At 42.5% G+C, this 15,792-nt stretch overlaps 1 protein-coding gene across 4 annotated transcripts in view; it reads left to right on the top strand.

Moving 5' to 3' along the window:
- The window catches only part of MAP3K15 (mitogen-activated protein kinase kinase kinase 15), a 135,764-nt gene extending 120,093 nt beyond the window's left edge, over nt 1-15,671 (top strand). For 3 of the 4 annotated variants that reach the window (XM_084618276.1, XM_084618279.1, XM_084618278.1), the window contains 7 exons: nt 870-1,055; nt 3,073-3,178; nt 7,792-8,005; nt 13,523-13,635; nt 13,932-14,029; nt 14,126-14,202; nt 14,962-15,671. In XM_084618276.1, coding sequence (XP_084474402.1) covers nt 870-1,055; nt 3,073-3,178; nt 7,792-8,005; nt 13,523-13,635; nt 13,932-14,029; nt 14,126-14,202; nt 14,962-15,043 — 876 coding nt within the window. In that variant the 3' untranslated portion in view covers nt 15,044-15,671. The remainder of the gene's footprint in view (nt 1-869; nt 1,056-3,072; nt 3,179-7,791; nt 8,006-13,522; nt 13,636-13,931; nt 14,030-14,125; nt 14,203-14,961) is intronic. The other variant, XM_084618277.1, reaches the window with a different exon arrangement.
- Nucleotides 15,672-15,792: the final 121 nt, after the last annotated feature.

Genomic DNA, 15,792 nt, shown 5'->3' with positions numbered 1-15,792 from the left:
CTGAATCCTTTCTAGAAAGGGTGTAGTGCACAGGCCTTGTCTACAGTGCTAAACATTGTGGACATGAGTGACTTGGTCAGACATGTTGAGCCAAGTTCAGCCCTAGCGTAAGCAGCTGGAACTCTATCTCTTGCACTGTGGCTGAATTTAGCTCACTATCTGTATCCTGCATTAACAGCCAACTTAATCATGCAGTGCAATATTGCCTGCATTTTTGGAGAAAGCTGCAGTTGCAGTGAATTGGTAGAACTGCATGAGAAGCCTATTGGAATGGAAACAAAGCAAAAATATATTTTAGGGCTGGTGACTGCTTCTGACACAGTGATTTTCATGCTGAGTTACAACAAATTCTTTCTGTATTTAACAAACTTACTAGGTCTTAATTTATCACAAGAAGTCACTAAACTGTAAATTATATACTAATTACACGTCTACTAATGGGATAAATTGAGAGAACCCATATTGTGACTGGACTTTCATATGATTGTCATCCTCTCTATTTACATACAGAGAAGCAAATATAAAGGGCACTGACTAAACAACTATGTATCCACTCTCTTTTCATTTCATTGTCCTCAAGGACAGTCATTACAACCCTTGGTTTTGTTTTCACAAAGTAAATGTTAAGTTACAGTAAATATAATTCTTAAGGTTTGACTAGAGCAGAGAATACAATACAAATTTAGCAGGACTTGCAGCTGGGTGATTAAAGTTCCGTCATTTGTGTGTGGTTGTGTGAGAAACAGCAGCAGCAAATATAAATTGTAACCCTGTAATATTAGCACTGCTAAACCATTAGGTTCTTATCAGTGGATTTATTGTTTCTTCGTATGAGTCTTGATATAGTGCATTGAATACCTTTTCTCCAGAATTCTGAAGAACTGCAACTTTCAGTCACCCACATCAAGCAGATAATTGAGATTTTAAGGGACTTCATACGTTCTCCCGAGCACAGAGTGATGGCCTCCACTATATCCAAGCTGAAAATGGATTTGGACTTTGACAGCACTTCCATCAATCAGATTCACCTGGTGCTGTTTGGATTTCAGGATGCAGTACGTCCTCCCTTTGTCTAGAAGCAGAAGGGAGTGGCATTCCACTCTGATAAACGAAATCCCTGTACTCCTCTTCTTACTCCCAGGGCCTTCCTGGCTGAACCCCTGCTACTTCCCTCAGTTTTCCCTGCTCCCCAGCCCTGCTCATTCCTAATGGTCCCCTCCGCACAGCCATTCACTCCTATACCTCCTCTTGGCCCTTCTGTGTGATGTGTCAGGCACTGGGGGGGTATGTTGGGTAAGTGAGAGAGGTACTGGGATATGGTGAGCTGGGAGGTGAGAAGGGATGTGTGCTCGATGTTATTGAGGGTCAGGGGAAAAGGTCTGTTTGGAGGAGACCTGGGTAGTGGGGAACAGCTGTGTGGACAACCTAGGGTGAGGGAGGAGCCCAGTGCTTCTGTGCTGAGTCATCAATGCTAAATGGTCTCTCTTGATGCAGCAGTCATTGCTACCTGGCATACTGAGCACTATGCAGAGCTCTAGGTGCATGGAAATCTCAGTGCAGAAACACTCGGGCTCCTCAAGCACTACTGCCTGGTGCATGAGTAAGCCAAAGTCATTGGTGCTTCCTCAACGCTATGTCTTGGCACAGTGTGGGTGATCCCAGGGTCCTTGCACATACGTCTCATCCCAGCAGGCCCCCGAGACATCGCTAGTGATGCCCACTAGGGCCCTACTCATCCCTGCTCTCTGTTTGTTGCCCCATCCTCACTTACACAGCAGAGCCTTATTTATCTGATCTAATTGGGACTGGATTGGATAATCAAAAATTTGGATAATCCAGAGAATGGGAAAGTGCGAGGCTGCAGTGCGATCTGGTGGTCACAGGAGAGATCACCTGCTTCTGGACCTGTGTGCATTGGTTATTTGGTTAACTCAGAGAGCTGGTTAATGGAGGGTTGGATAAATGGGGCTCTGCTGAACTCCCATATCTCCCTAGGGTCCCAGCTCTTTTGTTGTCTTGTCCCATGATAATCATATCAGGCCCTGTAGTTCAGGAATGAATTTGGCAACTGTGATGGGGCTTTTGTAAGGGCTTCATCCAAGATGTCAAATCCTAAGAGCATCGCTTTCCCTACGATCTCTCCTGCCCCAGAGGCCACTCCGATACATCCCACTGCCCCTCACTGTCCTGATTTTGTAGGTTTTTACAAAATATCAGAAGGTTTATATATTTTTTGCTCGTCTGGGGGGAAAAAACCAGCTCAGGGCCAGATCCTTCAGCACCTCCATGTACAGAATTTCCACTGGCTTCAGTGGGAGCTGGTGCTGCACGTGCAGTGACAACAGCAGCATTGTGCTGTTACCAGTGAACAACTTCCTTAGGGCCCCTAACAAGGTTGGTTGACTCCTCCTAAGCACCAGACAGGATCCCATGACTTATACATTCCCTGTCATTATATTTTTATTTTATTTTATTTAAATACATGACTGCTTGGCTCCACTATCTTACCTGGAAACCCATTCACCAATTTTTCTGTAAAAAAATACTTCTCAAATTCTTCTTATGCATTGACTATATTCCCTTTATGCCCTAGTTCTTGTCTTATCACATCTCCTGTTAATCCTATTCTGTCCAGGCTAAATAAGTTTTTGTCAGTCTCCCTTCATCTGTGAACCCCACCATTGCATTTATCAGTTTAGTTATTCTAAGCTAAATTGAAGAGTGTTCAAGAAACTCCTGTCTTTATATATATATATATATATGGGTGTATCCTTAGTCTTGCAAAATTTTAATTTTGTTTAGTATGGCTACAAATGCTGAGATATCTGAGTGGCTGCTGAGAGCACTGCATTTTATTAACATATGGGAGATTTGGAAGTTGTTGTTCATGAGCTGGTGAAGTCTGAACTCAGCATCTAATAATTTTAGTCTCAAGAGGAGAGGGTTGTGCTGACTTATACAATACAGATTCCCATTAATTTACAGAGCTTCATCTGAATCTTTACAAAACAAAGTTTTGTCTGTAGTGTCTAGGTCCTTGGCTGATGCTTTTGCTTATTTCTATACTTGTAGGTGAACAAAGTATTAAGGAATCATTTAATTAGGCCTCATTGGATGTTTGCAATGGATAACATAATTCGCCGTGCAGTCCAAGCAGCAGTCACTATTCTTATTCCAGGTAAATCAAAACACATCAGTACTAGTTTCTAAATGAAACACTTACAAAATGCATCATAAATGGTTTCACGTTCTTTCCAGCTGATTGATCCATCTCATTTCTGAAGTTTGTTAGTAGCGGGGACATAGGGGCTTGAGTGATTTCTCTTCAGCTGGAAGGGACGGGGCGATGGACAGGGACAACAGTTTTTTCAAATTACCAGTGAACTAGGCTGCACAGAGTGAAATGGATTTACTCATTTATATTTGATAGTTTTATAACTGGGGAAACCTAATTCTAAAAGCTTTTGGAATTAGGCCATAACTTACCCTTAAACGGAAAGGGAAGTGCTTCATTTGATGGTCTCTGTGTGTATTCCATTTGAGGTGCACATGCACTCCATACCCCTAAGACTGGAAGACTTTTCATTATTAGTGTCCATTGGTCCGTGCCTGTGGCCGCCTTCTCCTGGTGCTCCAACCAGGGATGGTGCAGACCAACTGCCTCTCTAGTTCCTTCCTATCACCTTTGGTCTGAGACAGGGCTCCTCCATTATCCACAGCTTTAGCTAGTGTTCTTTGTTTATGTGTAAAAAGTTGTAAATGGTTTGTACTTATATAAGTTTCCTCTAGACCTAGTTAGTTTTAGGAGCCATTGTTTGGGGGTACCTCTGCACTCCCCACGCCCATGTAGAGGATTCCTAGCATGTCCAAGATGCCAGGATTCAAGATCTCCATGGTTTTCCCCTGGGCCTTCCTGGTCAGCGGCAACCACAACACTTGTCTGTATTGCCTCGGGGAAGCTCACATCTCCTCCAAGTATAATATTTGTTGGTCCTTTCCTCACTCGACCCACCAATCCTGAGAGTTCTGACTTCAAACATTGCTGATGGATCGCTCAGGAGGCCACAGTCCAACCTTGGCCCATCAGACCTCATGTACATTGGGCAGAGGCACCAAGAAGCAGTCTTAAGAGCGTGGATGTGTCCACACTGGGAACAGAATTAAGGACTCTAGCAAACAGGACAGCCATGAGAAGGGTAAGAGTAAACACTCTCACAAGAACGTATGTGAGAAATCCCCCTCTAAGTCCTCATCTAAGGAGAGGACTTTCTCCCCAGCGCATTCTATGTTGGGCGACACTCTGCACCCCAATATGGGTGTGTCAGGAGGTCCTAAGGAACACAGTACCAAAATTCCATGGCCCCAAGAGGCAAAAGTGCCCCGAGACCATCAACCCCTGAAGGAGCAGGACCGTCCTGTGTACCAACGGGTGAAAGGAGTGAGTGGACAAGTCCTATACAAGTGCTGACTTGCATGGAGTATTCATTGGTACTGAGAACCGCTCTCTGCTCAAAACTGGCACTGCCAGTGCCACCAAGAGACAGAAGCCCACCAGCAACAGTGGTCAGATATGCTATCTTGGAGGATGTTACAGTCTGTGCATACGCAGAATCACTGATTCTGTCCCCACACCATCATTTCGTCACTCATTGGACCATCTACCAGTGGAAGCATAGTAAGACCATCACTGGTACTAACAGCCCTGCCCATGGACGCAGAGGCCTTGTGCTCCTCCAACAAGCCTGGGATCAGTGGGGAGAGCTTACCAGTCTTATCAAGACAGGAAGTCAGCTCCAGCAGAGGCTCTAAAATCTCACGGGCACCTTCTCACTCCCACAGGACCTAGCTTGGGACCAGTAGTACCCTTCTCCCTGGAGACCACCTCATTATCCCTATGAACTCTGTCAATGGCTTTACTGGGGTCCCAGGGATCCCTCTATCAGACATCCTGAATACAGACGGACAAGAATGCAAGTTGAGGAAGAACCCCAACCCACTCAGGAATGCTCTGAGGAAGAGAAACAACTCAACAAGGCAGAGCCACTAGCCACTGTGGGGATATCATTGTTCTCACTAGATGAGGCAGTCACACCAGCCCCACCACCTGATGACTATAGCAATTTTAGGATCTCCTAAGGAGAACTGCAGACATGCTTCATATCCCCCTGGAAGAAGCATAGGTTATCCCTCATACATTACTGGATATCCTTCAAAGTTCAGATCTTAGCAAGGTGGCATTGCCAATCAATGAGGCTATATTAGGTCTAGCCAAGATGGTCTGGCATATTCGAGCCATCTGTGCTCCCACTCTGAAAAAAACAAAGGAGAAATATTTTATACCATCTAAAGCGGCATAATACTTATTCTTGCATCCAACTCTGAACTTCTAGTGGTGCAGGCTGTCACTGAAAGGAACAAGCAATATCAACCCAGATCTACACCCACAAATAAGGAGGCCAAATGTCTAGGCTTCTTTGGGAGAAAGAACTACACTCCCTCAAGTTTACAGTTCTGAATAGCAAACTATCAGGCTTTAATGGCCAAGTATGAGTTTATTAATTATAATCCGTTCTCTAATTTGTCAACCGGCTGCTTCAAGAACACAGACTTCAATTCCAAACAATCATCAAAGAAGGTAAATTGCTAGCCAGGTCTGCCCTCCAAGCTTTGGTAGATGCAGCAGATACAGCCTCCCACTCGATGGCACCATCTGTAGTCATGAGGTGGGCTTTGTGACTCCAATCCTCCGGTTTTCCCAAAGAAGCCCAATCAACCTTGGAAGATCTGCCCATCAAGGGAAATAACCTGTTCATTGAGAAGACGGACTAACCATTATATACCTTTAGGGGTTCAAGAGCGACATTCCCTTTGCTGATATTTGGATGGATGATGAACTTAGAGCATGCTTGGAGACCGTACAGTCCATCCTCAACAATAACAGAAAATGCTAAGCAGCAAAATGGAAGAGATTCTCCTTATGACATCAATTCCAAGACTCCCTACAATTATGACCTACCTCCTCTCTCTCTCTGAAAACATCGAAGTTCTCTAGTGCACTTGGTGGCTATTAGTGCCTTTCACCCTCCAATGGACAAGTATTCAGTCTTCAGCTACCCGACTATAGTCAGGTTTCTGAAGGGACTTGTCAAGATCCTTTCCCCCAGTGCTGAAATCTACTCTGACATGGAACCTCAATCTAGTCCAGTCAGCATTAACAAATTCTCCCTTCGAACCTTTAGCCTCAAGTTCCTTCACTCCTCTGTTCATGAAGGTTGCCTATCTGGTTGCTCACCTCAGCCAGAAGAGTAGGTGAGCTGAGGGCCCTTGCGGTTGACCCACCTTATATGTCCTTCCATAAGGATAAAGTTTCCCTGAGGTTACATTCTAAATTCAATCCAAAAGTAATCTCATAATTCCATCTGACTCAGGTCATCCACTTACCTGTCTTCTATCCAAAGCCCCATGCCACCACAGAGGACAGTGTCTATTGAGCCTTGACCTTTTACCTACAGTGGACAACATCTTTCAGGAAATCTCCTAAATTATTTGTCTCCTTTGCTTCCCCCCTCATACATTTAGCCATCTCCTCACAGAGACTTCCTAAATGGATTTTGGGCTGCGTTCTGCTTTGCTATGAGTTGACAGCAATTGCTCCCCCACAGCGTGAGAGAGCACACCTGACCAGAACCCAGTGTACATCTGTAACTTCATGTAGAGATGTCCCTCTTCTAGAGATTTGCAGAGCAGCAGCATGGGGCTCTGTGCATACCTTTGAGACATTTTGTCCTGGTACAAGCTTCTACAGAAAATGCATCCTTCAGTCTGTGGTACAGCAGGGTTCCTCACACCCTCCTCCTCAATGAGTATGGCTTGTGAGTCGCCTCGAATGGAATACACATACGGACCATCATTCAAAGAAAGTCTGGTAACTTACCTTGTACAGCAGCTGGAGTTCTTTGAGATGTGTCCCTGCGTGTATTCCACTGCCCACCTCTGCTTCAGATCCTTATCCAAAGGTTATTTGCTGTGGAGAAGGACCTGGAGAGGCAGTCAGTCCACATCACCCCTTGTACCCTTGGTTTGGAGCAGAAGGAGAAGGGTGCAGGCATGAGCCATTGGACACTGCTAGTGAAAATCTTCCGGTCTCAGGCATATGGAGCACATGTGCACATCAGGAGGAATACAGATAGGAACAACACATCTTGAAGAATGCCAGTTAGTGCACAAAGTAAGTAACCAAACTTTTCTGGAATTCTTCTTTCTCTAAAAGCAACTCTGTTTCCCCATTATGTAAACAGAATCCTGAATAGCTACCGCCTATCCATGCTATTTATTACTTCTGCTACATCACCAGCACGCTTGCCATTTTATAGACTAGTAAGATTGTGAACACCATACAAACAGGGACCTATCCACAGATGAATGCACTAATACTGCTACTGTTGCTGTTTAATCCTGTTCGGAAATGATGCCACAAAGTCTGTGGTCCAATTAATGTAAGAGACGAATGCTATCATGTGTTAATATTTGCCAAGGTTACATTTCACTCCTAGCTACTGGTGTCTCCTTTATTAAACACCCTAGGAAAGTACATTCCATGTGGGAAGCATCAGGATAAAATCTCATCATTACTTTACTCAGCTGAGGCAGCTTTTTTCAGTTAAAGAGGAAATATGCCACCCATAAGCTGTCCAGAAAAGGAGTTGCTTTCCGGTAGCTTTCCCACATTCACTGCCTCCAAAAAACCAAGGGTAAGTGGTACTAAACGGACTTCTTCGTTGGTTTGTGCAGAACTTCAAGCTCACTTTGAGCCAGCTTCAGAGACTGAAGGAGTGGAAAAAGATGCCGATGAAGTGGAAGATGATTGCCACCCAGTGGAACAAAATGGAAATGAAGAGCCAGTTGTCACATCTGGAGTGAGCACACTCGGTTCTGTGGTGTCACATGAATCACAGCAGCAACATCTTAATCTGCAGCTAGCCAAACTTAAACAAGAGACAAACAGGTATTTTCGCGTGTAGAGCTATGCCTTTTTTCATGTGGCCTTCCGAAAGCCTTCAAGAATAAATGCACTCAAAAAAGAACGTTTATTCATAGGCATATGTTCATCAACCACAGTATCCTCTAGTCAAGAGTTCACCAAGTGGTCTCAGAAAGGTACCCAGCAATATATCTAAGCACTTGTATAACTTTCACCAAATCTTACAACACCGCTTAGGATCTTGCAATTCACAGAAAGTACATGGAAAAAATGTTGGAGTCCCAGTAAGCATTGACACACGCTTTTTATTTGTAAATGAGAGTGCTCAGGTAAGGGTGCCAAACACTGGATATTAAATATAAGCACAGGATTCCCAGTGTGATCTGAACTCCAGTTTTCTCACCAGTGTTGTGGAGTAGTGGCAACTAAAAGGAGGTGTCTAAATGTCACGTCAGAAAATTCCAAATAATCACATACAATTACTGGTCTAAGAATTCAGGATGTAATGCCCAGTGGTGGGGACACAATCTGCATTAGCCAACTCAGAAGGTTTTATATATGCCTGTACAGTAGGACTCACATCAGCCCCTTCCCCCCAGTAATGAAAAATCTGGAGTCCTTGTCAGTAGATAATATTGTAAAAGCTGCAGCTCTGTCAACACAGGCTTAATATGGGACCACACAGTAAAATAAGGACTGCACTGATTTGTTGAATTACTAAAACTTTGGGATCTCTGGGCACCATCATGATAAATCAGGATTGGGGCCCAGTAGGCTAGGTGCTGTGCAAACATAAAGGAAAGAGAGTCCTTCAGGGCAGAGAAAACTCAATATTCATGTAAAAAATTCTTATTGATGAAAGAATGGTTCTTTACCCCCTAGTAACTATGCTTACTGTACAGTAAAGAACTGTAGTTCTTTGAGATGTGTTGTCTATGTGTGTTCCACTTAAGGTGTACTCATGCCTTATGTGCGCGAGATTGGACTCTTTGAGGAGCAACATCCAGTGAGGCCATGCATGGGTCCCCTTGTGCTTCATAATTCAGTGTGTAAAGAATGGGACAGCTGCCACTGCTTTCCTGTTCCTTCGCTAATGCTGAATCCAATGGGGCAAGGACTGTACAGTAGCTGGGAAAGAGGGTGGGCTATGGAATGCATGTGGACGACACCATCCTGAGGAACCAGTTTTTGTAGGATAAGTAACTTTTCTTCTTCGAGCGATTGCCCACATGGATTCCACTTCTGGTGAGATTCAAGCAGTAACTGAGTCTGATGAGTGTAGGACAGCTCTGCTGAAGCGGCTGTCAGAGCTGGAGCTGTCCACCAGCAAATAGTGCAGGGTGAAAGTGTGAACTGAATTCCAGGTAGCTGCTTTGCAGATTTCTATGATTAGGATGCCTTTCAGGGAAGTTGCAGAAGCTGCCTAAGCTCTGGTGGAACGGGTCCTAATGTGCTCACTGCACCTCAGCGTACCACCACATAGCATGCCTTAATACAATCAGAGACCCATTTTGACAGTTTTTAGGTAGCGATAGGTTCTGTGAGTAAATGCTAGGAACAGTCTAGGAGAATTCTTAAAACAACTGTTCTGTCCAGATAATACTGTGACACCTTGACGAGTCAGGAGGAAAGCTATGAACACTAGCCAAATGGCCCTCAATTCCAGGATGTTTTAGTGAATATTGGCCTTCTGCGGGGAGCCAGAAGCATTGATTCTGATGGCCCAGATACAGTCCCCATTCTATTATGAATAAGTCTGTCACGCTGGAGAGAGGTGTGGAGCAGGACACTGCTGGAGACATGTAGATGGTCCTTCAACCAATCCTGTGAGAGGACCCCCTGGGGAATTGTAACCTCTGTATACTACATCATGACCTTTAACATGACACAGTATAAACACTACATGTGCTTGCCAGGGGCTGTGATACAGAACACAAGGAACTGGAGTGCAGTTGCAGCCACCCTCTGGGAACAGGGACTGCGGGGGAGTCCTCCCAGTACACAGCCCCTACCCCCTACCCTGAGCTTACCCCCTTGCCCGCACGCATCCCCTTGCCGTCCCTCTCCCTGCAACCTGAGCTGCACCCAGGCCCTAGTGCTTCACACCCCTCCCTGCCAGGGGATGGTGTCTTTGCATGCAGTGCAGGGAAACTCTGGCAACCTGTCTCACATGGCATGAGACACGAGTTTCAAACAGGTTCTGGGCTGATGTTGTCAGCTAAGTTGGAAGCTGTTTGACGAGGTTGTGAATGGTGAGAAATCTGTCCTGGGGCAGATAGGCCTTTGCCAGTAAGGAGTCCGAGAGGTCCCCATGACTTCTATACTTGGGACAGGGCTGAAAGTAGGCTTTGGTCTGTTGACTCTGAGGCACACTATGGCAAAGAGAACCAAAAGTACTCAAATGGAGTCATTCACGGGTGGAGCTGACTGACCTCGAATAAGCCACTCTGGGGTCAATTTTAATTCCTTGCCTTCTCAGATGTGTAGCCAGATGTATAGCGATAATGAGACTTCTCCATCAGAAACCTGACGTATTTCCTGTGGGCCAGCTAGACTTCTACATGCCAGTGTATCTTGCAAGCCAAGAGCCCATCTTGAGGATCCAGCATTGAGATTAGGAATTTGAACCAATGGATGAACTTGAGTTTCAGAGGTTCGAAGGGTGCCATCCCCCTTTCTTCTTTGGGAAATAACGAGACTAAACTAACTATAACTGGCTAGAAGATAAATGACCTTTTTCTCTCTGACGCCCCCCCCCCCTTGATATGCTATAAAAATGCCAGGGCCCAGCAGGGGCGTAGGAGGGCAGGGCAGGGGCCTTGGGCATAGGTATAGCTTGATGACTTATTGCTAGGGGGCTGGGGCCAGAAGGACTTGAGCCACCTCTGCATGGTGGGGTTCAGGGAAGGGGTGCCACCTCCACTCCCTGACTCACCTCAGCAGGCCACCCAGCCTGTCTGGGTTGGGGCAGGGAGGTGCAACCAAAACTTGTAACTCAAAGATTGGTGGCTTAGCTCAAAAAGTTTGAAAACTGCTTAGGGTGGAGGGAGGGGGTACCTAGGGGCTGGGTGATTACAAACCTGCCTTTGCCTTGACTGAATTTTAAGAAAGCCTCAGAAAGTCTGATTTGTCAACAGCACATACTCCCCCATAGAGCTTTTATAATTTCAGTCTTCCTTTAACTTCTCATATTTTTCTTAGGTGTATATAAAGCAGTAGTTTAATTTGTTCTTTGTATACAATATTTAAAAAGAGGTTTTTAAATTGCAAGTTGAAAGTGTACTGCAAATTCTGAATCCTACATCTCAGGACCATTTTGGTCAAAAGGGCCAGCAGACCAGTAAAATTGTTTGTTCAAAGATCCAAGTGCGGCTCTCTGGCATGTGATACAAGTCTGAGTTTTGCCTGAAGCAAGAGATTTTGTAGGAATGTTCAGGGATGCACTGTTACCAGGACCCATATATACAGGCTTTCTCACCAAAGAAAACACTTTCATTTTAAAACCCCAACAAATACTTAATGATGGTTAAGCACCTTATGTATTTACAAATGTTTTGTATCTAAATGCAAGTCTCAAATTCCTAATACATTGTGAGAATAGAGATTTTGTAGCAAGATCATTTGATGCTATCAGCAGTTACTACAGTAAAAAGCCACTTTAGTTCCACACATTAATATAAATAATTCTCTACTAGTTCTCTGGCACTGCTTGGCAAATTACTTACCAAGAGTCACTTCTCCCATGCCTTCTTGAATGGCTATTCAATTTTCAGGATGCTGAAATTTAAAAAGGCTACTGAGAGCTGTAAGGCCTTTACATATGGCAAAAGGGTATTTGGACCTATTTGAAGTAGAAACTCAATTATTAACCCCCCAAAGGAATTCAAGGGAAATGTAAGAAAAAGAGTTTCAGCTTAGAGCATCTTTAGTCAATATAGCCAATGAATGGAAGAAAAATTACCACCTTGCTGCATAGACAGTAGCAGAGTGCATATTCCTGAACTGAAGATGTTGCTGTAGCCAATCCATGAAGGCACTGAGTCAATGAAAGGATAACAGCAGCTAATTTATTAATCCGGCCAAAGAGGGACGTTTTCCTCCTTCAGTAAAGACTACGGAAAGGATATAAAAGCTTGCTGTGCTGAGCAACCAGTAGCACAATGCTCACGTCTCTCAACTTCAGCAGGCAGCTCTCAGAAGCGCACTCATGACATAGCCTGTTTGACACTTCTGCAAGCAAGCAATAACAGCAATTGGACAGCTAACAAGAAAGAAGCCACAGAACAGCATCAAGATGCAGCAGCCTTCCAGTTCAGCATGATGAGTGAGATGCAATTTGCCAAAGGACTCACAAAGAATTTAAATTTTTCTTGCAGTGACTTTTACAATTGCAGTGCAATATTTGGACTTAGGGTATTAACAGCTCCTTTTGTTAAAAACAAAGATTGTTTAGCCTGTGCATTGCTACAGAGTGTCATAAACTAACCTTGGCAAACAGCAAAAATGTGGGATGTAATTTGGGTTAAAATTCTGGATTATTTTCTCTACCCCAAGACAGCTCTGTGAATGGCTTCTTTTGAGTAACTGATTTAAAACACTTTCCTTGGGTTCATAAGACTTAGCCTAGGATCACTTACCTTTGATATATCATCATAAAACAGTTTATAGATGTGGAAACGGGTGTCGGAGCTGCTTAAAGTTCGCTAGCCCTTCTAGAAGCTGTTTTACATTGAGGCTGGACTCAATACTAATTTGGGGAATAATGTACTTGGGTCTTAATTTAGCAAGAAAAGAGCTCCCCTACTAGAGGCAGGCCCACTCTTTAAGGTGTAATCTTTTTAATTCTCCACATACGAAAAGACTAACTGAAGTAACAGTTATTGCTTGCTTGTTTAGTTTTAATTTTATTAGTAAAGTCAATAGTTGTGATTTTGCTTGTTTATAATTTTGGTGTCCCCTAAGGGCAAAAAAACCCCACGTGATTAAAATAGTGGGAGGACTTTCGCTGTATTGGCACATAATTAAAATTTGTTTTTAACGAACCTTTCTTGTTTCTCTAAACTATAAATTTTAGTAATATTGGAGAAAATTGTTTGGCACTTGTCAACCTGAAACATCCTTTTCCACTCACACTCTGCACCGAAGAGTTTACGAAACACGATTTGATAGGATACATCTCTCTTAATGCCACTTTTATCCTAGTTTTCAGAGACTGTAAAACGTCAAACCAAAATTACTTAATAAAAGGAAAATAGTTGCTAGAATATTTGACTACAGTTACTGTATTTGTATGTTTACAGGAAAGGATTTCAACTCTGGGTTAGGAATTGGACTGCATTTTGTTTGGCTGTTTGTGTAGGAGAAAGTACTCATTTGGAAAGGGAATTAACTCAGCAATGTGTAGATATAGCTCTTCTGTAAATACTGGTATTTAACAGCTCTTATTTTTGAAAGTACTCAAGATACTCTTTGGGACATTAAAATATGAATACAGATTTTATTCTCAACTTGACTATCTACGGGTTTGGTCACATTTCATAGGCTTTTGGAAGTCCTGGTTCAGAAGGAGAGCGAGTATCAAACCCTCTTACGGCAAACTCTAGAGCAGAAAACCCAAGATTTACACCTGCTTCAGTTACAGTCCAAGCCTACAGGTAGGAGGGGTTATATTTCTGTAGATTGCCTTGCACTCAGTTCCAAATGCTTACCAAAAGCTTTGCTTGAATCAGATTCTCATTAAATGGGACTTACTAAATAATTTTGCATGATTGTATTTTCGGCCTTGGAATAGTCTAAGAAGAAATGGGTGGCCCAAAGACATAGGGTGCCTTCTATTTGAGGAAAGCATCAGCAAGCTGATGCTAACTATTTTTGCCCTAGAAAATACCCATACAGCTGTACAATTCTACATGTTGTTGACCAGTTAACCTACATATTTAAATTATTACAGAATTTCAAAGGCCCCCAGGAGCTCCTCTACAGAATGTAGACCAGGAGCTCCTAGACTGGTTAAGACAACAAGGAGCTGACTCAGATGCAATTGAGAGGGTAAAAAACCAAAAATTAACAATCTGTTTATTGTTAATACCAGTTTGGTTTCAATGAAATAACATAACTTAATTTAGGAACAACTCTGCCTTTCAGTTTGCTGAAGAGGATTACGCACTAAATGATGTCCTTAATAGTATCACTAAGGATGACTTGAGATACCTTAGACTACGGTAAGGCAATGTTTGAATACTGCCAGAAATGTGCTTGCCATTCTATTGGTCTTAATATAAAGATGTCAAGGATCACTGTAGTGGTCCTTATCAAAAAATGAGTTTGTGCAATGAAGCTGTGAAAGCTTATTTAATAGCAAGAACCCCTTGTAAAGATTAATTTTCTCTTTTAGTAAACTTGAAAGAATATTTAAATATGTAGGTGTTAAGGCCTATGGTGCAAGGGACACTTTCATGCAGGATCACTGGGGCAAGTTTAATTTTATCTAGAACAGTTGGGATGCCACAGACTTAACATTAAGTGAAGTTTTCTTTACATAGTCATCCTTTCTTGGACATGAGGGCCATTATGGATGGCTTTTCTATGTTGGCATTCCAGAAAGTTCACAGTGATTGAATTACTTACTAACTGAGAGAGAGTAAATTTTTGGAAATTATGCACAAATTATTTACAGCCTTGTGAAAGGATTTAAAAAAAATCAAAATTCTTCCTCAAAAATATTAACCTCTGGCAGTAATGGAAAAGCAGTTTGACGTATTTAGTGATAGATGAAAATTATTATTCCCAGCTTCCTTTAGCCAGCTCTCCCCTCTATCACTATTTGGAATTTCCTGTTCCCTAGGAGAGATCACACATAGAATTTAAAAAAATTCTCCCAACGCTTTCCAAGAGTGCAATTACTATTGGCATAATGTTTTGGAATTTTAAATATAGTTTCTAATTCAGTGTTATTTCCTATTTTCATTTCATCTTTATAGTGGTGGTCTTCTCTGCAGAATTTGGAATGCAATATTAAACCACAGAAAAATGGCTAATAAGCCCTCAGAAACCAACTGTTAATTCTTTCTTACAGTTGCACAGGCAGAAAACACATTCCAAGTAAGCCTTAAATTATTAGATTGTTGTATATTGGTCCTGCAATTTTGCACAGCTAAATGGCCTGTTTATCAATGTAAAAATTTAACTTCAAAATGTAATGCACAGTGGACATTAGCATAGCTTTCTTTAAGCGGGTGTTTGTGATTTTTGCCCATTAGATCCTGGATGTTGAAAAGTCTTTAAAACCACTCTCTAATCATTTGTAAAAATTAAGTGCATTATGTATGTAATGCATCTGTCAATGTAAATACAACTACAGCTGAAAAAACCAGCTTGCTGTTTTTAATAAAGCACATGCCTTATACCTAGACCAGTCTATTTGTTGAACAATCTTGTATTTAAAATGCATTCTAATTTTAGATACGTCAGATTTTTTAGAATGTGTTGTACTGTTCTGCTATCATGTGCACTGATTATTAAGTATTAATCAAATGTATATAAAAGATAGGGAAATGTATGTGGTTACCTAGAACTTCTGGATAATTAAATATTGAAATGTTTGCTTTCTGTGGCTAGAGTTTCATTTCCTTAAGCAGCAAAACCAATTTAACAAAATCATAAACACTAATTTGTATAGTGTTAGTCCCATCTTCAAGTTCTATAAATTAAATTCCAAAGTAAATCCTTATTTCTCTTTACAACTTATTCAAAGAGTTGGGGCCTGACAACAAAAAATGGTATCACAAACCTCTGATCTCACACCCAAAGCG

Source organism: Lepidochelys olivacea (assembly GCF_965140295.1).
Source record: "Lepidochelys olivacea isolate rLepOli2 genome assembly, chromosome: 1".
Taxonomy (NCBI): domain Eukaryota; kingdom Metazoa; phylum Chordata; order Testudines; family Cheloniidae; genus Lepidochelys; species Lepidochelys olivacea.
The sequence above is the reverse complement of the archived record's forward strand: the minus strand, read 5'-3'. Positions and strand labels throughout refer to the sequence as shown.